The 22,857-nt window shown below is 39.1% G+C and overlaps 2 protein-coding genes across 2 annotated transcripts; both read right to left on the bottom strand.

Moving 5' to 3' along the window:
* Positions 1–2,586: 2,586 nt before the first annotated feature.
* LOC115431054 (claudin-4-like) lies at positions 2,587–6,803 on the bottom strand. The gene is made up of 5 exons (XM_030151302.1): positions 6,504–6,803; positions 6,132–6,296; positions 3,877–3,958; positions 3,577–3,690; positions 2,587–2,863 (listed from the first exon to the last, which is right to left on the bottom strand). The coding sequence occupies exons 1-5, from the start codon at positions 6,718–6,720 to the stop codon at positions 2,770–2,772; spliced, it is 672 nt and encodes a 223-aa protein (XP_030007162.1). The 5' UTR covers positions 6,721–6,803; the 3' UTR covers positions 2,587–2,769.
* A 6,408-nt stretch (positions 6,804–13,211) lies between these two features.
* parlb (presenilin associated, rhomboid-like b) lies at positions 13,212–19,570 on the bottom strand. The gene is made up of 10 exons (XM_030151293.1): positions 19,427–19,570; positions 18,433–18,613; positions 16,762–16,902; positions 16,401–16,449; positions 16,190–16,285; positions 15,845–15,994; positions 14,702–14,772; positions 14,523–14,624; positions 13,760–13,857; positions 13,212–13,656 (listed from the first exon to the last, which is right to left on the bottom strand). Exons 1-10 carry the CDS (start codon positions 19,501–19,503, stop codon positions 13,533–13,535), a joined length of 1,089 nt encoding a protein of 362 aa, XP_030007153.1. The 5' UTR covers positions 19,504–19,570; the 3' UTR covers positions 13,212–13,532.
* Positions 19,571–22,857: the final 3,287 nt, after the last annotated feature.

The raw sequence follows: 22,857 nt of genomic DNA, 5'->3' as shown, positions 1-22,857 counted from the left end.
TTAATAAAAGACAAAAATGCATTAAAATAAACAAAAATATGCTAAAATGCAATAAAATTCACAAAAATATGCTAGAATACTGTAAAAGGAAGGACGAGGCTGTGGAAAGTACTTGGTAAAGTAAAATACTGCGATTCAAGCGCTGATAAAACCTTCTGTTTTCATATGAATAAAACTCTGCTTTGAAAGGCGTCGCTGCTGTGAACAGATCGTTGGTTAAAAAAACAGGACTGTCCTGAAAAATGGAAGGTCCTTAAAGCCAACGCTGACGTTTGAGTTCGTTTTGGGTGAAGCTCAATCACTTGGCCTCCTCGTCTGTCTTTGTCTCTTTGGTTCTTGGCTCTGGTTCATGTTTCAGGCTGAAGTTGCATTTTCTTGTATTTTTCTTGTGCGTTCTTTTTCGTCGCTCGTCCTCTAAAGTGTCGGCGTCTGGACGAGCGTCTCCGGGGTGACGCCTGGATTAGATTTCCCTCCAATAAAACGTGACGACAGATTTCTCCGTTGTGGCCCCAGCTTGAAAAACACAACGTTAAAAAAGATCCTCAGAGCGGAAAATTAAATATTCATCTATAAATCACAGCAGTAAAGAATTTTAGCATTGACCTTTGACCTTGTCCTGCGGAGAAACAAATGAACATGAGATCAAACATTACAGCGACTGAGACGTCGTCCAAACGGAGACAAAACACATGTTAGACCAACGGTGGAGGAAGAAGGTTTGGTTCAAGGTTTTATAATGTATATGATATATTACATTAACCCTCCGGTATCCTGTCCAGCTAGGCCCTTACTAAGCACCAAGTGGGCCTTTTTGGCACACTTGTGGAATAATGTCAAAACATTTTCATACAGTTTGTTTTTAATTCTTTTACACTTTTTTCTATTTCATTAACTTGAGCCGTAAATAAAAATACCAAATACTCAAAAACTGTCACATTTTTTTAACCCTTTAAATGCCATGTTTGTAATGTAAACAAACCATTTTTTGGATGCAAAAAACACACAAAAACATTTTTTTTTCAATATACTACATAAAAACTGGATCACATAGTATTTGATTTTTGCAGCCTGGCATATGTCGGTCATATGCTCGGTCAAATGTTCAAAAATACTAGCATCTGTCACCAAGTGTGCCAAAAAGGCACACCTATAAATCAAACTATTAAACATTATGTATTGATTTATTTTTCTGCTCTAATTTGATTTTATATTTGTAAATCAAGGTCAGCCCCAATCATACATATCAAATGGAAGAAATAGCGTGTTTTAGGCACACTTAGGAGACAGGTGCTAGTCTTGTTATTTTCTTTTGTTTACAATGTGAAAATTTTAGTTGACGGCCAGAATTTTAAAGATCATGTAAAAATGAACAACTTTTGAATTCTAACCTTATTTAAACTGTGAAAAATAATAGTTTTTAAGTTTTTTAACACGAGGTGCTAAGTTTGCCTACAAGGTGCTCTCAGATACCGGAGGGTTAATAATCACACTAAGTTTTGGTCCATTTTCCAAATCCACATGATCCATGTACTGCTTACTTATATAACAGTTAAGAAACCAGGCAAAAATATGCAAGAATACTCTAAAATACACACAAAAAAATACAGTAAAATGCTTTTAAAAAGATTAAAATGCACTAACATAAACAAAAATGTGCTGGAATACTCTAAAACAGAAAAAAAATACATTAAAATGCTGTTATAAAAGAGTAAAATGCACTAAAATAAACAAAAATGTGCTGAAATAATCTAAAATGCACACAAAAATACACAAAAACACTTTGAAAAATACTAAAATGCACTAAAATAAACAAATGTATGCTAGAATACTCTAAAATAGACAAAAATACATTAAAATGCTCTAAAAAAGATTAAAATTTACTAAAATGAACAAAATATGCTAGAATACTCTAAAATACATAAAAAAATAAGGTAAAATGCTCTAAAAAAAATACTAAAATGCATTTAAATAAACAAAAATACGCTAAAATACTTTAAAATGCTCTAAAAATACTAAAATAAACAAAAATATGCTAGAATACTCTAAAATACACTAAGTCAATAATGGGAAGCATTTTGTGTGCCTTGAAAAGTGCTACAGAAATTTAATCCATTATTATTGTTAAAAAATACAGTAAAATGCTCTAGAAAAGATAAAAATGCACTAAAATAAACCAAATATCCATTTAAGATGTTAACACTTTATTTAATACATTAATCTGTCATTTAGATTCATTACTTTATAACGTAAAACATATAATAAATTAAATGTATGTGAGGAAAGTTTATTTCAGATCATTTCAGAATGGAAGTTTGGAATTTAGGAAGTTATGTTGGACATTTCACACAAAGAAAGAAAGAAAGAAAGAAAGAAAGAAAGAAAGAAAGAAAGAAAGAAAGAAAGAAAGAAAGAAAGAAAAAGAAAATTACTAAAGTGTATATGATGAGTGATTAAATCAGGAAGCTGTTGGACATTTCACACAAACATAAAAATGAACATTTGTCATACAAAAACAGTTCAATTCAACCTTTAGAACTGGAATAATACATGTTAAATATGAGTCATATTTAATCATATCTCAAATGAAATTCTACATTTACTTATTATTAATATTAATACTACTACTACTACTACTACTACTAATAATAATAATAATAATGCCCTCGGTGCACTCATTTAATTTTACACTAAGAGGATTCATCTTAATCCGTCCTGAATTTGCCGATGGCGTCCTGGTGTCTGCCTCAGCGTTTCCACAGTAACAGGCGTTCAGACGTAGGCTTTGGCGCTGCCACTGTCGGAGGACGGTGTCACTCGGTAGATGTTCTGACGATCGGCCGTCGAGTAGTTGTACGAAAACTGTCTGTGATTCAGACACAAACAGAAAAACAAAAAACATGTGACTTCAGTGAACCAATCAGAATCCACTGCATAACGAAGCTAAGATCAGACACATTTTAAACTTTAAGACGATGTTACTTTTGGTCACTAAGTAAAATACAAAAAAATATATCCACAGATTTTATAAATATTAAGCTTTAATTATTGAATTCATTTTTTATTTTAGTGTTTTGGCTAATGTAGCCTAGCTTGAGTTTTTTAGCTTTTGAGTTTTTAACACGAAAATAAACAGATGTTTTATCTGAACAGCAGATGCATTAAGTTTTATGTTTATACAGAGACTGAAAACACAATAAACAGAAAAATATTAATATATTTACTAATGTTTCATTTCTTTTATGGTGTTGAACATACAAACGCTGTAGCCACGTTAGCTTGGACTGCTGAATGTTTAGCGCTATATTATAAATAAAGTAAATGACATTTTCATAACTGAAGCATCTGATGTTAATTTTATCACTGTTCAGAGAATAAACACTTTAAAAAAAAATCTAAATTACTTTTCGATAACTTGTCGTAGCTTCATTTCTTGCACCTGAGGTTCTATAAAGGTTCGTCTTTGTTTTAGTTCAGTTTATTTCGTCACTTCATAAATGTCACGTATTCAGAACTGAACATTTTTTGCCGTGGGTCACATGACATGCAGGGCGTAGCCTGTTGCCGCTGTGGATTTACCGTGCAGGGGGGGCGGGGAGGCTCCTCCTACAGGAGCAGCAGAGCATCAACCCCCCCAGGAGGGCCAGACCAGAGGCCCCCCAGCCCAGATACAGACCAGTACCCAGCTCAAACCTGCAGAACCAGAACAGAGACACGGCCTCAGAAAACAGAAGGAACATCTGGAACCAGACCAGGATCCAGATCTGAATCCATAATAAAGTTTATTAACTCAGATCATCTTGTGGCTGGAGACCAGTCTGGGTTTGAGGTCAAAGGTCAGAGTATTCAGTGGTGTCTACCGTCTGCAGCAGGACTGACCTGACGCCTCCGTACAGCGGGTCGTAGAAGTCGTGGATGACCTGGGCGGCGTACAGGGACACGGCGGTCAGCGTCAACAGACCTGGGTATGAGACGGGTCATGTGATTACCCATGAGCCTCGGAGACACATGGGGACACCTGATGTGGACATCCTGGATAATCAGAGTAAAACCTGAAACTAAAGTGTTTTTTATTTTAGTGTTTGACACTGTGGCTAACGTAGCCTATACTTGACACTTAGGCTGATTTAACAAAGTAAAAGGATGTTTTATCTGAACAGCAAAAGCACTAATGTGACTTTTTAGGTTTATACAGAGTTTTAATATATAATAAATATTAAAATAAAATATATGTACATTTTATAACGGCTCATGTCTTAATGTTGTTCGACATATGGACGCTGTAGCCACGTTAGCTTGGTTTGTTGGATGTTTAACATGACATTAAAACAAAATTAAATTATATTGCTCATAAAAGAAGCATCTGTTGTTAATTTTCTGATTTTTCACAATAGAAACACAATAAAAGATAAATATCCACAGATTTTATTAAAGCTAATAATTTTTCATATATGTATTTTTATATATGTTACTTTTCATGTTTATACAGAGTTTGAATAAATAAGAAAAATATATATATATATATATACATTTTATAATGATTCATGTCTTTTTGTGTTTTGATGCTGTCACCATGCTAGCTTGCTTAGCACTATATTAAAAAGAAACTGCTAAATTTTTTGTAATATGAGCATCTTAAATCAGTTTTTGTGAATATATAAACCTCAAAAATGGACTAAAAGAAAATAAAAGCAGATCCTATGAAATTTAGTTTGGATAACATAGTATCACTAGCTTGATTTATTACATGTGTAGCTCTCAAAAGAAAGATAATTAGCATATTTTTCATAACAGAAGCATCTGTTGTTAATTTTATGGTTTTTCTGAGTAGAAATATACAATAAAAAATAAATATCCACAGATTTTATTAGGAATATGTTTTTGTTTGCTTTTGGCTAATGTAGCCTAGCTTCATTTATTGCACATTAGCTACAAAATAATTAAGTAAATATATGTATTTTTATAAAGATTAGACTTTGTTTTAGTTCTGATTATTTCCTTGGTTTATTAAATAATGTCACATATTCAGAACGGAACCTTTTTTTATTTCATTTTTTTCTTTGATTTAGAACAGGGGTGTCAAACTCATTTTAGTTCAGGGCCCACATTATTAAACCAAATTTGATCTGCACTGGGCCAGCCCAGTAAAATGATAACATAATAACCTACATATAATAACAACTCCAGATCGTTTTAGTGCAAAAAAATAACATTCAATTATGCCAGTATTTACATTTACAAACTATTCATTCATTCATTCATTCATTTTCTGAACCCGCTTTATCCTCACTAGGGTCACGGGGGTCGCTTGGAGCCTATCCCAGCTACATAGGGGCGAAGGCAGGGTACACCCTGGACATTTCGCCAGTTCATCGCAGGGCTGAACATATAGAGACAAACAATCACTCTCACATTCACACCTATGGGCAATTTAGATTAACCAATTAACCTATTAGTGCATGTCTTTGGATGGTGGGAGGAAGCTGGAGTACCCGGAGAGAACCCACTCCACACAGAAAGGTCCCACCCCCCGTCGACTGGTGTTGGAATCGAACCCAGGACCTTCTTGCTGTGAGGCACGAGTGCTAACCACTGCACCACCGTGTCGCCCCTTTATTTACAAACTATCCAAACAAAAAGGATGTGAATGACCTGAAAAAAACGAAATTTGTTAAGAAATATAAGTACAATTTTTTCCATATTATGCCTCGACTCATCATTTATACATCTGCACAAAACATTTAGTAACAGGCAGAAAATTGTTAAAATTGCACTTAATTTTCTTAATTTCTTCATTTTGTTCAGGTTATTCACATGTTATTGTTAAAGGATAGTTTGTTAATGTAAACATTTTCATAATTTAATGTTTTTCGCACTAAATCAAAGAGAAAAATTGGTGTTGTCATTATTTAAAGGTTATTATGATATTATTTTTGAGTTTGATGCCCTAACTTGCACTTTGCAAATTCATCCCGCGGGCCGGACTGGAACCTTTGGCGGGCCGGATTTGGCCCCCGAGCCGCATGTTCGACATCTGTGATTTAGACACAATGAAGACAAATGTGTTCAATGCAGGAGAAAAGTCCACATCCCAGACCTAGAACCAGACCCGGTCCGGGTCTGGATCCACATACCAGACAGGATGACCATGATTCCTCCGGTCAGGACCATCTGGGCTTTGGCCTGGTCCGAGGTTCTGCCGATCTTCGTGCACTTGAGGCCGAGGACGGAGACGATGATGGCGGCGAGTCCGATCAGCAGCGACATGATCATCAGCGCGCGACAGGCCTGGAGGTGGGCTGGGCCAAGGAGGTCACATGATGTCAGACCAGGGACAGACCAGGGACAGACCCAAAACCACTATATATAAGACCACTATGGGACCACGTTAGAGAATGAAACACTGGAAACCACATCGATCGATCGATAGTGTACATTTTTCTTTCTATCATAGTTTATTTTCTAAACCACTTTATTTACCCTTATTCTATTTTTATTTCACTCACCCGGTAGACCCAGGACGGTCCTGAAGCGGTTGCACTGGACTGAACCCGTTGTCGTGGCAACGCAGCTCATCCACAGCCCTTCAAACAGCCAATCACTGTTGGTGACCGAGTCCACCTGACTGCGTGACTTCCACACCTGAGATGACGAGCAACTGGACTGAAGACACCAGGACACCACGGACAGAACCAGACCCAGGACCTGCAGGACCAGTGTCATGATGCCAAGCAGTCAGATGGACCCGATGGAACCAGAACTGGACTCAGATGGACCGGATGGAACCAGAACTGGACTCAGGGGGACCGGAGCTGCCCTCGGATGGACCGGGCGGAACCAGAACTGGACTCGGATGGACCAGAGCTGGGCTCTGATGGACCAGAGGGAACCAGAATTGGACTCAGATGGGCTGAAACTGGACTCACACGGACTGGACAGAACCAGAACTGTTTTCAGATGGATGAGACGGGACCGGAACCAGACTCAAATGGACCGAAACTGGACACAGGTGTAGCAGACAAAAACAAACTGGACTCCAGTGGACTGGAACTGGACTAAAATGGACCAACACTAGACTCAGATGGACAGAATTGGACCCAAACTGGACTCAAGTGGACAGGACCAGAACCACTGGGTCAAAAAAACCACTGACTGACACAAAACAGAAGGTTGGACATAAAACACGGATGACTGGACTGGACCTGACACTGGTCCAGAACCACTCATTATGGTTTTCAGTGGATTTATGTTAATCACAGAAAACAATAAAACAAAAATATTAGATGAAAAAATCTAACAAAGAAAAAAAAAAACAAGATAAAAACAGTGTCACAGATATGATGAAAAGTCCAAAGAACAAAAAGAAAGAAAAGATTTGAGGGTTGACAGTGAAGAGAACATTTTAAAAAGAACCAATAGAAAAAAACACAACAGAAAACAACAAACGCAAAGTTCAAAAACAAAAAAAGACTAAAAAACAAAGGAAAGAATGAAGGAAAGAAACAACGAACGAAAGAACTGTCAACTATTAACAGACTAGAAACGCAAAAACAAACTAATGGACTCAAACACCAAAGAAAGAAAGAAAGAAAGAAAGAAAGAAAGAAAGAAAATAAACTGTGGTTTAAATCCTTGTGATGTTCTGTCAGTTCTGGTTCATAAACTCATTTGTATTTTCTGTGTTTTATCGTCAGTTCTGAGAATAAACTGAACACATGAAGGTGAAAACATTAAACCGACCTCTTACCGTCACATCTGGAGGATGATCCTGGTCTGGGTCTCTGTGAACCTGGTCTGGTCCTGGTCTGGGTCTCTGTGAACCTGGTCTGATCTGGTGCAGGTCTGATCCTGGTCTGGGTCTCTGTGAACCTGGTCTGGTCCTGGTCTGGGTCTCTGTGATCCTGGTCTGGTCCTGGTCTGGGTCTCTGTGATCCTGGTCTGATCCTGGTCTGATCTGGTCTGGGTCTGGGTCTCTGTGGTCCTGGTCTGATCTGGTCTGGGTGCATTTGGGGGTCAGTGGACTCTGTGTCATTGACTGAGTCTGAGTTTCACCTTTAACCGTTTGTTGTGGATTCGACAACATCTACTGGGAACCAGACCCAGACCAGACCAGATCTGGACCTACAACCATCACACACTGGGTTCAACATACCACAACAACCCTGCCCCCCCCACATAGACAATTATATCTAGTATTATTTAGCACATATTCATTCATATAATGATTATATTGACTGTTATAGACACATATACATGTTGTATTAATATAGATTTAGTTTGTGTGTTTTAATAAAGGGCTGAATTAAATGTTTATTTCTAAAACACTTCAGTATTTCTTTCGTATAACAGTATACATTTCTTTTTTGGTTTTTGTTGTTACTTTGCTTCATTCTTTGCTTTTGTTGATGATTGTTTTCTCCTTTTTACGTCAGAAATAAAACATTCATTCACTTTTTTACGTTTGTTCTCACATTCTTAGGTGTTGGTCATTTTCCTTCAGTCTGGTTAAACTGAAACATGAAACCGCTGAGTTTCAGTCTTGCATCATCTACAGACCAAATCTGAGCGTGACCTTTGACCCTCAGGCTTCATGACAAACGCACACAGACCCGTGGACCGAGGAGGATGTGGGGAAAAACCAATGATGACGCCCAGAAGCGTAAGCTGCAGGTGGAGGAGGAAACCTGGTGGATTGTGAGGAGAAAAGACTCGGAGTTCCCTGGACCGGTCTCAGATGGACTGAACTGAACCAGAGACACCGTCTGTGGACCCACCAGTCCACGCCAACGTCCACGAAACACAGACTCCATATGTGGACGGTGAAGAAGACCGATGGTATCTGAGACGGACATGATTTAGAGTCAATGTACAGGTGAAATTCAATAAAACAAAGAATGAATGAAAGAGTACGGGGTTGGATGGCGCCATCTGCTGGATGACCTCTTAAATTCATCCACTCGTTCTCCTCTTGATCCTCATTGGCTGTAATTCTGAGCTACAGATTCCTATTGATCGACGGCTGATACGGACACAGCGTTTGGACGTCCTGATGGATAGTGAACTCAATGACCCTGTTTAAATTTACACGAAAACTCGGATCAGTATCTGATTTCTGGAGTTATCGGATCATTATTGATCATAAATCTGTGTTTCATTAAATTCAGTGGGATCCCTCAGGGCACCGTCCTAGGCCCCAACGTGTATATGTTTACATTAATGTATTTTCAGATGTAAACCTACATCTTGTCTTCTAAAAACTCACTTATTTAAGATTGCTTTTATTATTTAACTGTTTCACATTCATATACCTGCCTTCTGCACCTGCTTCTATCTGTTTTTAATGTGTTTGGTTTCTACTTTTATCTGCTGTATGTAAAGTGTCTTTGAGTTCCATGAAAAGCACGATACAAATAAAAGGTATAATTATTATTATTATTATTATTATTATTGTTAGATGTACGCTGATGACACTGAACCGTTTACATTCACACTTATACTCTGATCAGTACCTGATTTGTGGAATTCTCAGATTATTGTTAACCATGTAAACAGTATAATCTGATCTATTTTATTAGGTAACAGCTGTAATCTGATTATGAGAAATCTGATTAACACATTTGGATATATCCCCAGTACTCCCATGTCTTCATGCATGTTTACAGATTAATCTGATTTTAGTTTTGTTACATTTGTACATGTAGAGTAAAAAAAAATAGTAGAAAATGGAAGTGATGTAGTAAAACGTGAGTTGAATAACAGGAAGTTGGATTCTACCATCACTACATACATACGTATGCTGCCTTCGGGGGCTGTCGGGAAAATGATCCTTTCCTTTTGTGAATTCTAAATTAGCAGTGTGTTGTGTTCAAGTGCTTTTGTTGTCGTAGTGAAATGAAAAATGGCTGAAACACAATTGATCGGTTTTGGATGTGTTAATTCATCAAGATCATCAATCATACAGGATCTTTTTTTGTCTTTTTTTTTTTTTTGCAAATTGTGTACACTATAAATGTGCAAAATCATCAGCTAATGATGAACTCCTCATGAACTACATTAAACTACTACTACTGTAAACATGTAAAAAAAAAACCCAAAAAAAAACCTCCTCCTCAGATAACTGGAGTAATACCAGCATACAGGTGTGCTCATATGTTTACATACCCTGTCAGAATGTGCATGGGATGGTGTTGGATGTTCCAACGTGACAATGACACAAAGTCGACCTGTCATTGGCAAACACTGGCACATAATACAATCAGATCCGAACCTAAAAGACTTTTCTGCACCACCACGAGTTGTTTTCAAAAGACCACCAAATTTGAGTAACATGCTGGTTCGGGCTCATTTACCTCCCTTGACTCAGCCACATTTTTTACAAAACATACCACATGGTAACTATAGATGCAGCCACTGCACTCAGTGTAATTTTACACATAAAACACAGACCTTCACTCATCCTAGGTCTGGCAAATCCTACAAAATCAAAGGAACAATAACCTGTAACACAAGAAACGTAATTTACATGTTAAAATGTCCATGTGGACTAACCTACATTGGCAAAACTAGTAGGCATTTGAAAACCAGGATCTCAGAACAGATCAAACATATGTAACAAAGACACAAAAAGCCCAGTGGCCACACATTTGACACAAACACAACACAATGTCAGCATGTTAAAATACTTGGGAATAGAAAAAGTCAGTGTGCCCAGCCGAGGGGGAGATATCAACCGCTTGTGACTCCAACGGGAGGCTTTTTGGATTTACACCTTAGATACACTTAACCCCAAAGGCCTCAATGAAGAATCTGATCTTAGACCATTTTTACAGACTCTTCACAACTTCTCACACGTTCCTAAAATTAATCTTCACATAGACCACTTCACTCCAGTGTATGTAGTATATATATCCTCACTCCAACACTGCAGTTTAGATGTCTATTTGGATGCATCTCAACGTTGCCCAATATAAACTTTTTTAAAACAATTTTTCTTTTGTTGTTGCTCTTGTAAATCTGTTCTTGTATTTTTGTGAATAAGAACTGTGCACACATGCTGTGGTGTTTGTCACCACATTCAGATGGACAGTAGAACTACATGGACCTGTAGAAATTTGATTAATATCTGTTTACAAATATGAGTGCAAAGCAATTTGATCATTAAAAATCATGTATATTTGTAGACGTTTGTAACACTTTATGATTTATGATTGATTGTACGTATGATTAGGCTTTACAGGTTATTTTCTGATCTTCTAAGATGTCGTATATTGCATGTCACGTGCTATTTTGGTCGGACACTGCATATAAAACACCTGTATATTTTGTATTCGTGGATACTCTGAAATGTATGACTCTTGATCATTTACAATTGATCATATGTTTGAAAAGTTTTAATATTTTTTTCTGTTATGACGTGTAACGCGGGTCACATGTTGTGATTAGACGCCACATATAGAACACCTGTGAAAGTTTCTGTCCTCAGTCTGATGAAGGGCCTCGGCCCCAAACGTCACTATTAAATGGTTTGGGAGCTCACTGGTTGTGCGGACCTTGCTTTATTTTTTCTCATGGTGTTGGATGTTCCAGCGTGACAATGACACAAAGTCGACCTGTCATTGGCTACAGCAGAAAAAAGTGTAGGTGAAGGCGTGGCCATCTCAGTCTCCTTACCTCAGTACCAATGAGCCACTTTGGGGAGGTCTGAAACATGCACTTCATGGAAGGAAACCCAAAATATTAAAGGAACTGAAGGTGTTTTGACAAGAAGAATAGGCAGCTTTAACATCTGAGAAAATAAAGAACCTCATCCACAACAACCACGAAAGACGTACAGCTGTCAGTAGTTGTTTTTCCATTGGCCATATACGCAAAACTTTACTGAGATTTGTAATGTCGGTTTTTCCATTAAATCACAAATGCCATGATTTGTTTATTTATTGCATGACACAAGAAGTCATTCCATAAACATGGCGATGAACGTAAATATGGTGTTAATTTACAGATATATTCATTATTATTATATATTACCCCTCTATCTCGTACTAAATTAAAAAATGATTCCGTTTCCTGGTGCGTCCACACATACCGCACCATGTTTCTTTTAAAACTCTTCTTCTCTTGTAATGTCTGTTTTTTTTTTATTCACGTGACTCTAGTTACAGAAAAAGGTCTTTCCATTGCAGTTTTGTGTGATATACCATTTGCGCTATGCCCTAAAAACCACCTCTTGCCAGCGCAACAACCTTTAATCAAAAAACTACACTTTTGGTGAAATTGTTGTTTTTCCTTTAAGTAAATTTTTATGCTCAAGTTGTATTCATGCAATTTGAGAGTCAATAGAAGAGCGACTTTTGATGTTAAAGGGGCCCATACAGAGGATTCAGAACTAGGGTATGTAAACTTTAGGATAGTTTCTGTTGTCAGTGTGATTTAATTAAAAAGAGCAAACACATTTGTTTGATAATAAATTACTTCATCCAACCACTAGCCACGAGTGAAAGAAAAGCTTTTGTATTATCATTCGTATTCTCTGAAAAATGGCCAAAGAATCACAGATTCTGCTGGAATATGTAAACTAATGAGCACAAGTGTATCTCACATGTGGGAATCAGAAAACTGTCTGAAAGTAAATCAGTCCAACTCAAACACTGGAGGATCACATCGATCCCACTGTGGAAAAACTAAATCATCCCATGATGCCGTTTCTCTGCCTGCGTTTACATCCAGGTCTTTAAAACATGGTTAAACCTGCTGAAAACAGGAAACCCAGTCCTTGAACTCTGAACGTAAATAACACTTCATTGTGAATATTTTCTGGTTTCTTCAGTTTTTTATGATCATTTTTCTAAACTAAAACTTTTAATCAGTTATTGGAGAAAATCATCTATAATCACAGCGATGACCTTAAATCTCTTGTAAGAAACACATTGGAAGCTGAACATTGACTTTTGTTTTTATTAGAACGTAATAAGTCTGAAAAATTAAACAATCAATAATTAAACTTGTATTCCTTCGTTCATTTTCGGAACTTGCTTTATCCTCACTAAGGTCATGGGGGGGGGCTGGAGCCTATCCCAGCTACTTATGGGTGAAGGCAGGTTCACCCTGGACATGTCTCCAGTTCATCACATATACAGACGAACATTCACACCTATGGGCAATTTAGATTAACCAATCAGTGCATGTCTTTGGATGGTGGGAGGAGCCAGAGTACCCGGAGAGAACCCACGCAGACATGGGGAGGACATGCAAACTCCACACACAAAGGTCCCAGGTGCTGGAATCGAACCCAGGACCTTCTTGCTGTGAGGTGCCGGTGCTATCCACTGCACCACCGCGTCACTTTTGTGTAATTCAACTTTTATTTTCAGTCAATCTCTTTTGTTCCCGACACATGAACAAAACTGACTCATAATAATAAATATGGACAAGAATCATCTGAGACGCAGGTGTTTGTGTTAAATCACCTGTTTCCTGATCGATGCACAGTCTGTACATTTTATACATCACTTATTTCCCATCAGTCCTAGCGTTCCCTACGCTGAGCCTCCTCGCTCCCCGCCGCCGCCCGGACCGCCGCGGGTCCTCAGGTCGTGCCACAGTTTGACAAACGGATCGCGGTTCTTCCAGATGAGCTCGTGACCAAACAGGATGTACCATCTGTAGAGGAGAAGATGCATTCAAGGACCCAAAAAAAACAAACAAACAAAAAACCCCCCACTGAATGGTCACAGGTAGAAATGCATCTGATTGGTCCACTCACATCCCAAACATGGCTCCGCCTAAATGAGCGGCGTGGTCAAAGAACTTCCACCCCAACACCAGACCGGCCGTATCCATGGCAACGATGGCCTTCAGCGCCTGCAGACAGAAGTGGGTATTAAACCTTTATGACCACAGAACCAGTCTAATCATACCTGTTCTTTTATACCTGCTGTAGTGACACTTTATGGAACATTTTTATTTCCTACACAAGTTTATTCCTAATGCACATTTAAAGCAATGCAAAGTCCCAAAGCTATGGGTAATAATAAAAGATTTGATACAACTAGTAAAAATAAGAAATATAAAGATTTACTAAAACGGATGAATACAGACATACAATAAGATAAAAAGCATCTAAAACAAAACCAGGAGATAAATAAATATGTCACACCCTTTTATCCCAAATATTAATTAGATGTAAAAGTTCATACTAAATAAATAAATTGCTGAAATGTGCCATAAAATATTTTGTTGATTTATTATTCATTTTATTCATTATTTCACCTTTTTTTTATTCTTTGGTTAATTTATTATTCATTTTTGGTCATTTAATTATTTTATTGGTTTTGGTTCATTTTGGTCATTATTTTAACTGTTTTTACACATCTTTGTTCATTTTATGGATTACATTGGCTGTTTTTCTTCATTTCATTGCTCATTTTATTCTTTTTTTTACTCCAGTTTAGTTCTTTTTTTTAATCGTTATTACTCAGAGTGCTGACGTTCAGGGTTACATCAGAGTTCAACAGGTTCAGACTCACGTTGCTGGCGGTGAAGGTGAACATGGGCAGGAAGATGATGGCCAACTTGGCTTCAGGCATTTTAGTGCAGACGGCGGCGAGGACGGCCATGATGGCTCCGGACTCGAAGACAAACAAACAGACGTTGGTTTGAGTCTGAGACCAGGTTTAAGGACAGGACCAGGTGTTTTCATACTCACTGCTCCCAGAGATGGACCCAACCTCCCACTGAGGGTTTTACACAGGTAACTGAAGAACGTGGACACCACACCTGCACACACACACATACACATATACACACACACACACACACACACACACACCCCCACACACACACACACACACACACAGGGTCAGAGTGGGTCTGGTGTGAGCCTGTTGCATTTCTGTGTGTGTCTGTTGAGTGTCTGAGTGGGTCTGACTGCGTCTGTTGTGGGTTTGTGTGGGTCTGCGTGTGTCTGTTGTGTGTCTGAGTAGTTCTGTATGTGTCTGTTGTGAGTCTGTTGCCTTCCTGTGTGTGTCTGTCTGTTGTGGGTCTATTGTGTTTCTGGTGTGTGTCTGTTGTGGGTCTCTTTGGGTCTGTTGTAAGTCTGTGGGGGTCTGTGTGTGTCTGTTGTGGGTCTGTGTACAGCTGTTGTGTGTCGCTGACTGTCTGTGTGGATCAGAGTGTGTCTGTTGTGAGTCTGTGTCTGTCTGTTGTGTGTCTGTTACATATCTCATGTGTCTGTGTGGGTCAGAGTGGGCCTGTTGTGTGTCTGTTGTCAGTCTGTTGCATGTCTGTGTGTGTCGTGTGTCTATGTGAGTGTTATGTGTCTGTCTGTCGTGCATCTGTGTGGGTCAGAGTGGGTCTGTTGTGTGTCTATGTGTGTCTGTTGTGCGTCAGAGTCGCTCTGTTGTGTCTGGGTGGGTCAGAGTGGGTCTGTTGTGTGTTTGTGTGTGTCTGCAAAGTGTCTGTCTGTTGTGTGTCTGTTCTACATCTATTGAGTGTTGTGTGTCTATGTGTTTCTGTTATGGGTCAGAGTGGGTCAGTTGTGTCTGTTGTGTGCCTATTGTGAGTCTGTGTCTGTCTGTGGGTCTGTTGTGGGTCTGTTGTGTGTTTGTGTGTGCCTGCTAGGTGTCTGTCTGTTGTATGTCTGTTGTGTCCCTGTGTGTGTCTGTTGCATGTCTATGTGTGTCTGTTATGGGTCAGTTGTGTCTGCTGCATCTCTGTTGGGAGTCAGTGTCTGTCTGTGTGTCTCATGTGGGTCACATTTGTCTGTTGTGTGTCTGTTGTGGGTCTGTTGCATGTCTGTGTTTGCCTGTTGTGAGTCTGTGTCTGTCTGTGTGTCTGTTGTGTGTACTACCTGCCGACAGGTAAACAGCCATGAACTGCTCTCGTCCCAACATGGATACAGCGCTACTGGAGAAACTCCACAGGACGTACATGTTCGCCGCCATGTGGAAAAACGAGAAGTGACTGAAGGTGGAGAGGAGCATCGGAGAACACAGGGTCTCTGCAGAACAACAGCAACACAACATGTAACAACACAACATGTAACACCTTATCTGCCAACATGTCATGTAATACAGTCATGGAACATGTTGTGTATTAACAGGACACGCCCGTGGATTCTGATTCATGAGTATCTAAAAGAAATTTAGATTTTTTCAGCATATTGTATGAGCGAGCGTCGTTAGCGGTGACTCACTGGAGGCGGGGTTGGACGTGAAGTATCTGATCATGTGGCGCTGCAGGGACGGGATTCTCCAACAGCAGAACACAACGGCGTTAGCAGCAATGATTCCTGGGAAAAAACACAGACGCACACAGGGTCGGGGTTATGAAAGGTCATCAGTACAGATCCTTTAGATTTCAGGTTTCAGTCTTTATGATCCGAAGAAAAAGCCCCGCCCACTCACCTGTGACTGTCCGCTGCCCCTCACTCAGACTGTTCCACCATTGGTTGATCTGAAACACAGACATCCAATCAGAACACAAATCAGGCTGCGGCGGGAGCTGTGATGTGGTGTCTGTTCTATGTTGCTTCACTGTGTCTTGTTCTACCTTTGAAATCACCGTTTTAACTCGCTATCATCTTGTTGAATCTATCGTGGGCTCCACCCACTCCACAGGTGTGACAGCGTGAGAATCTGCCACTGATTAAACTTCTAATTTTATTTTAAAACCGTCTCTGTTACCAAGTAAAACTAAAAACAGGCCCATTCGTTACAGACTGTTTTAAAGTCTGGCTGTGTCCAGGTGTGTCATGGCTGCGCCCACCTCTTTGCGGACATCCCCCCGTTTCTGCGGTCGCAGCTTGTCCAACCAATCGGCTCGGATCTCGTCGAAGTAGCTCTGGACTCTGGACTTGAGCGATTCGTACTGCCAGATGGCCGCCGAGGCGAACGAGCAGCCTGTAAACTGACATGGAGTTAGCACCTGTCACATGACCGATGATGTCACACGGCCACGCCTACAGTGATAATCTGATTATTTATGATGAACGTCAGAACACAGGAAGATACTTGTCGGTAATTCAACCAAAACTAGAAAAAACACGAGGATTCCAAGTGAATTATGACAAAAAAAAGTTCAATTAAAAGTAAGACAGAAATAATAAACGCGTTATTCAAAAACAACAGAAAATAATTCAGCTGTTCAGACTCATATGAGATATGTACTAAAGATGATCAGTGAATATTTACATCCAGTAAAACACATGTAATCCATAAAAAAACTAAAATCCATTTAACCTGGTGTTGATTTACTTGGAAACCAACCATAATCATTCATAACAGATAAATCTGTATGTTTTTAGGTCTTTTAACCCAGTCGACAAAAGTAGATCAATTTAACCTTTCAACTCCAGTAAAAGAGAAGAAGTACAAGCTTGGAAAGAGTAAAAGCAAACAGTAGCTCTTTTGTCATTGTTACATCTTCTTTTTTTCTTTTGTCTTTTGTGTAATTTTACTCATTTGCCTTTTACATCGTTTCATTGTATTCTGAGCATTTGTCAAAACGATACAAATCAAAAATAATCCAAAATTCTTCCAATGCATTAAAACTAAAAGCTACTTTGAAAATACAAAGAACAGAAAGTACAGATGTTTGTGTGGTGACATGAAGCCAAACACTGGACTGAACTCATACAGGGTTTTATCACTGGTTGTCACGTTTCAACTCAGTAGAAGAGAAGAAATGAGACTACCAAAGCCCATGGCTGGACATGTGGGGACTCCAGTCCACACGGTAGTGTTAATGCTCCTCTAAATTGCTTTAACAATCACCAAAAACACTACATAATGAGAAGAAGAAGCAAGAGCGAAGCAGCATCGTCTTCAGTGTCATCAACACGGAGCTGGATATGAGACTAAAACACCATCAACAAGTTTGTTGGGACTTTGTTTTCATGTTGTGTTGTCTAAGGTTTTTTTTAATCTCATTTCTTTTCTCAGCTTCAAATCATTGCACATCAAAGTCGGGGTTTTTTGTTTTGTGTTTTTACACACATGTTGATGCATACATGTATAAAGACATCAGAGTATTGGGGAGAAATCCAGGTGTGTTAATCTGACTTAATTTAATCACATTCCTGTTATCTGATAAAACATATAAGAGTAATCTGAATCTCAATATTTTATTGATCCCAGAGAAAAATAATGTGCTACATTTGCTCCGTGCAAGTATATGTATATAAAACTCTAAATATACTTATATATCTCTAAATACATCAAAAAGAAATATTAAAACTCTCTATTAAAAAGAGCTGTTAATAATCTGATAATTCCAAATATCAGATGATGATCAGAGTTTTATTGTGGATGTAAACAGGCTCATTGTCACTCAAACTAAAACTCTTCCATCTGTGCATTAATTACCCACAATTCCACCTACACCCGTAAACCACAGCCTTCTGAATGAACCCCTATCCACAAATGAAGAAGCATCTACCCCCACAGTGAAGACGAAGGGCCTGATGAGGCGACTGAGGGCCCGTTGGGGGCCATGCAGCTGAGGGTCCCAGTGGGGCTCCGAGGTCCTGCTGGGACCCGGATCCTCCACCACATTCTTTGGTTCTGGTTTCTTTGCGGCCTTCTTGAAACCACGGCGCTGTTGGAAGGTCAGAGGCCACCTGAAGGACATGGATTAGAGAGGACAAAACAGGTTTTATTTCAGCCTGGAATATGAGTTCACGTTTAAGTTTGATTTTTTGAGAAAGTTATGTTGAGACATGGAGCCTGTTTTCATGACCACAGAAATCTGAGAACTGTAATTACATCATTTTAATGATCAGGTCTGATGCATTTACATGCACTTCAGAAACACAATAATCGACAAACCCTGGTTTAGATGTTCATTATTGGATTCATTTCAGAGTTCGTACATTGTGGGGTTAATGGCGTGTGGGTTTCTTTTCTATTGAGCTCATTTTGTATTCTTTTGAATGAATTATTTAATCATTTTGTGGGTTAGCTTGGTCAGTATTTGTACCATTTTGGTCATTTTTGTTCATTTTATTGACAGCTGAGCATCTGCAGGAGGTGTTCTGTTGTATTCACAAGTTGACAGGTCCCATTGGAATGAAATAATCAACATTAATACCACTTTACTGTCTGTGTCAGGATGTTGTGGCTGATCGGTGTTTGTTGTGATAATTATTAATGTTAACTTCATATCTAACTTGAAAATATCGTGGTCGTATATCGTCGACTCTTCTGTTCTTGTCCGAGACAGTCATGGAAAACAGGTTTAAAGTCTGACTAAAGCACCAAATAAAATATCCAAACTATTCCAGGGACACTAGCCGAGTCGAAAACAGTTAGCCGTGTTAGCCTGCCCGCTAACCGGACCTAAATATATCCGTCCTTGAGCACTGACAGAGCCGCGGCGGTTTGCTGGACGCTCCGCGGGAATCGAAGCTCCCTCTGCGGCCACGGTCGCTCACCTGCCTCCCCTCACGGAGCTCCGTAGAGCATCTTCTACGGTGAGTCTGAGCAGGACGGAGTAGCCCCTCCACGCCATATTGGAGCCACCCCGGTGAGCCCCCCGCCGCGCGCAATCTACTTCCGGGTTAACGCGGAAAGAGGCGGGCTTACACGGCACAGCGCCCCCAGAGGACAGAAGCGGACACTACAGGTCACACTGGCAAATGGAGGTGACCTGATTTTAAACAGCCTATTATTGTGAGCTAAATATTTCATTCTGTTGGAGAATCACATTTTATCTTCATTGTCTTCTATGTGTCTGTGTTCTCCTGCATGTTTGTTTATAAAGAATTACAGTGAGATCAGGCAGTCTCAGTCCTGTGCTCAGATCTGTGCACTGGCTTCCTGTGGCTCAGAGAATAGACTTTAAAACAGCTCTGCTCGTTTATAAGTCTGTCCATGGTCTAGCACCAAAGTACATCTGTGACATGGTGGTCCCATATGAACCATCTCAGACCCTGAGAACCTCATGGACTGGTCTGAGAGCCTCATGGACTGGTCTGAGAGCCTCATGGACTGGTCTGAGAATCTCATGGACTGGTCTGAGAATCTCATGGACTGGTCTGAGAACCTCATGGACTGGTCTGAGAACCTCAGGGACTGGTCTGAGAGCCTCATGGACTGGTCTGAGAACCTCATGGACTGGTCTGAGAAACCTCATGGACTGGTCTGAGAAACTCATGGACTGGTCTGAGAATCTCATGGACTGGTCTGAGAACCTCAGGGACTGGTCTGAGAGCCTCATGGACTGGTCTGAGAAACTCATGGACTGGTCTGAGAACCTCATGGACTGGTCTGAGAAACCTCATGGACTGGTCTGAGAGCCTCATGGACTGGTCTGAGAGCCTCATGGACTGGTCTGAGAAACTCATGGACTGGTCTGAGAACCTCAGGGACTGGTCTGAGAACCTCATGGACTGGTCTGAGAACCTCATGGACGGGTCTTCTGCTGGTGCCCAGAGTCAGGACTAAACAGGGTGCAGCTGTGTTTCAGTTCTATGCAGCTAACCTCTGGACCAGTCTTCCTGATGACGTCAGACAGACCTCTACTCTGACAATGTTTAAGTCCAGGCTGAAAACAGCTGTTCAACTGTGAAAAGAACAACTGAAAGGGTTCTATCTGTACTCCTCTCTTTTACTTTGTTTTAATTTATTGTCAATTATGTTTTATTGATTATGTTTTAATTGTGTGTTTTTAATCTGTCTCTTTTCCATTTTTGTAAAGCACTGTGAATTGCCCTGTGTATGAATTGTGCTATACAAATAAATCTGCCTTGCCTTGCCTGGCCTTGCCTCAGTTAACTATTTATTTACAAAGTAGCAACTGATCAGTCGTACAGAGCTCTGGGTCTCTTTACTTCCCTGACAACAATATACTTTGCCAATATACTTTTTTCTCCAGCGGCTTCATGTTGCTCCTTGAGACTACGCCATGTAACCTGTTTTGACGACAGTTAAAATATATACACCCTAGACTCCCCTTATCTAAGCAACATATTTCATGTCTCTACAAAACTGCTCATGTATTAAGTGTGGGGTGTCAAACTCATTTTATTTCAGGGGCCACATTCAGCTAAATTTGATCTGAAGTGGGCCGAACCAGTCAAATAATAACACAATAATATATAAACAATGTCAACTCCAAACTTTTCTCTGTGTTTTAGAGAAAAAAAAGGTTATTTACATCATGAACAGGTTTACATCTACAAACTATCCTTTCAAAATATGTGAATAACATGAACAAACTAAAAAATAAGTGTAATTTTAACAATATTCTGTCTTAGTTTATCGTTTACACATGTACATTATAACGTACAGATCACAGTGGATCTACAAACACACAAAACATTGAGTAACAGGCAGAATATTACTACAATTGTACTTACTTCACTTAAGACATTTCAGGTTATTTGCATTTTTTGCAAAATTATACTTTGCTTTAGTGTAAATACATGAAAATATTTACATTTACAAAAAGAAACATTTGGAGGTATCATTATTTATATTTTATTATGATAGTATTTTACTGGTCTGACCCACTTGAGATTGAACTGGTCTGAATGTGGAACCTGAACTAAAAGGATTATTAATATCTTAGTGTAAATTTTGCATTTCACAAATTCATCCCAAGGGCTGGACTGGACCCTTTGGCAGGCCAGATTTGGCCCCCAGGCCGCATGTTTGACACCTGTGTACTAAGTGGATTGTGTCACAAAAAACAGACTGATATTACCTGACTCTAAGGTCAAGCAGATGTTTGACCCTATTCTGACCATGTTTACGTCTTATCTCCTATAGTTTACGATCCTATGTGTAGCTAAGCTGAAACCTGTCCTGTGTTCATAAATCTGCCATTTTAGAATGTTGACCAAGACTTTACCACTCACTAGTGAAACAAAGAGATCTAGTGAAACTAAGGAATTATCTTAAAACATTAACTACTACTAACTAATATGATTAAAGTTAAGACTTTAACTATCTAAAGTAAAATAAGATGAAGTATCTTTTAAGGTGATTAAATTTTGATTAAATGCTAATTAAATGTTAATTAAATATTGATTAATTCTAACAATTCACAGTTCCAAATGGAGAAAGACAAAGCCCCTTTTCTCTGTCTTCAAGAGGGACCCCACAGACAATCACCTCAGCTCTTTAAGACTGATGAAAAGGAAAAATGCAGCAGCTCTGCTCAGTGATTTTAATGTCTTCAGTGACCTCTGACCTCACAAACTCAGGGATGCCTATGTCTTTATGCACTTTATTTGTTTTTGTTTTGTTTTGTTGTCCCTTCATCTATTTTTTTTGTTTTGTTTTATCTTCTCTGTAATAATTATATCTAAAGTACTTCTACCCTTTGATATTCTATATGCCTTGTGTCTTGTTATATACCGCATTTCATGTTCTGTTTAAATGTCCCAATTTTGTTCTGTACATTTCATGAATAATAATAAAAAAACAGTCTCACTCTGGCGGATGTGGGACATGCAGGACAATGAGCCTGTTTATATAAACCAATAGATATACTTAAAATTCCCAGTTCCTCCAAAGTGTAAAGAAGTTCATTTTAAAACTATAAACAACATCTGTCCCTCGAATAAATTTATGAAAAGAAGATTTAAATTTGTGGTAGAAAATAGTTACATTTGTGAAACGCATCTGGAAATGACAGAGCACTTGTTTTGTGAATGTGAGATTGTCCAGAATTTGTGGAAATCTCTCCACGACATAATATTGTCTGTCTCCAGTAGCACTGACTTTTGGTCCTTTCAGAATATTCAGATAGGAGTAATCCTCAAAGATTAAAAAAAAAAAAAAAAAAGAGTTTTTAGTGAATAATCTCATTATTATTCCAAAATATTACATACACAACTGTCAGTATGCCAAATCACCC

Source organism: Sphaeramia orbicularis, chromosome 13 (genome assembly GCF_902148855.1).
Source record: "Sphaeramia orbicularis chromosome 13, fSphaOr1.1, whole genome shotgun sequence".
Lineage (NCBI taxonomy): Eukaryota > Metazoa > Chordata > Actinopteri > Kurtiformes > Apogonidae > Sphaeramia > Sphaeramia orbicularis.
The sequence above is the reverse complement of the archived record's forward strand: the minus strand, read 5'-3'. Positions and strand labels throughout refer to the sequence as shown.

Bases quoted from the DNA above. Each gene is read 5' to 3' on its own strand.
- LOC115431054 (XM_030151302.1), bottom strand. From the start codon at position 6,720: ATGACACTGGTCCTGCAGGTCCTGGGTCTGGTTCTGTCCGTGGTGTCC. The intron at 6,297-6,503 runs GTGAGTGAAATA...TCCTTGGCCCAG, and splicing joins GACCGTCCTGGGTCTACCGG to CCCACCTCCAGGCCTGTCGC. The intron at 2,864-3,576 runs GTAAATCCACAG...TCTGAATCACAG, and splicing joins CTCCCCGCCCCCCCTGCACG to ACAGTTTTCGTACAACTACT.
- parlb (XM_030151293.1), bottom strand. From the start codon at position 19,503: ATGGCGTGGAGGGGCTACTCCGTCCTGCTCAGACTCACCGTAGAAGAT. The intron at 16,450-16,761 runs GTGGGCGCAGCC...TCTGTGTTTCAG, and splicing joins GGGGGGATGTCCGCAAAGAG to ATCAACCAATGGTGGAACAG. The intron at 14,625-14,701 runs GTGAGTATGAAA...TTTGTCTTCGAG, and splicing joins TGGGTCCATCTCTGGGAGCA to TCCGGAGCCATCATGGCCGT.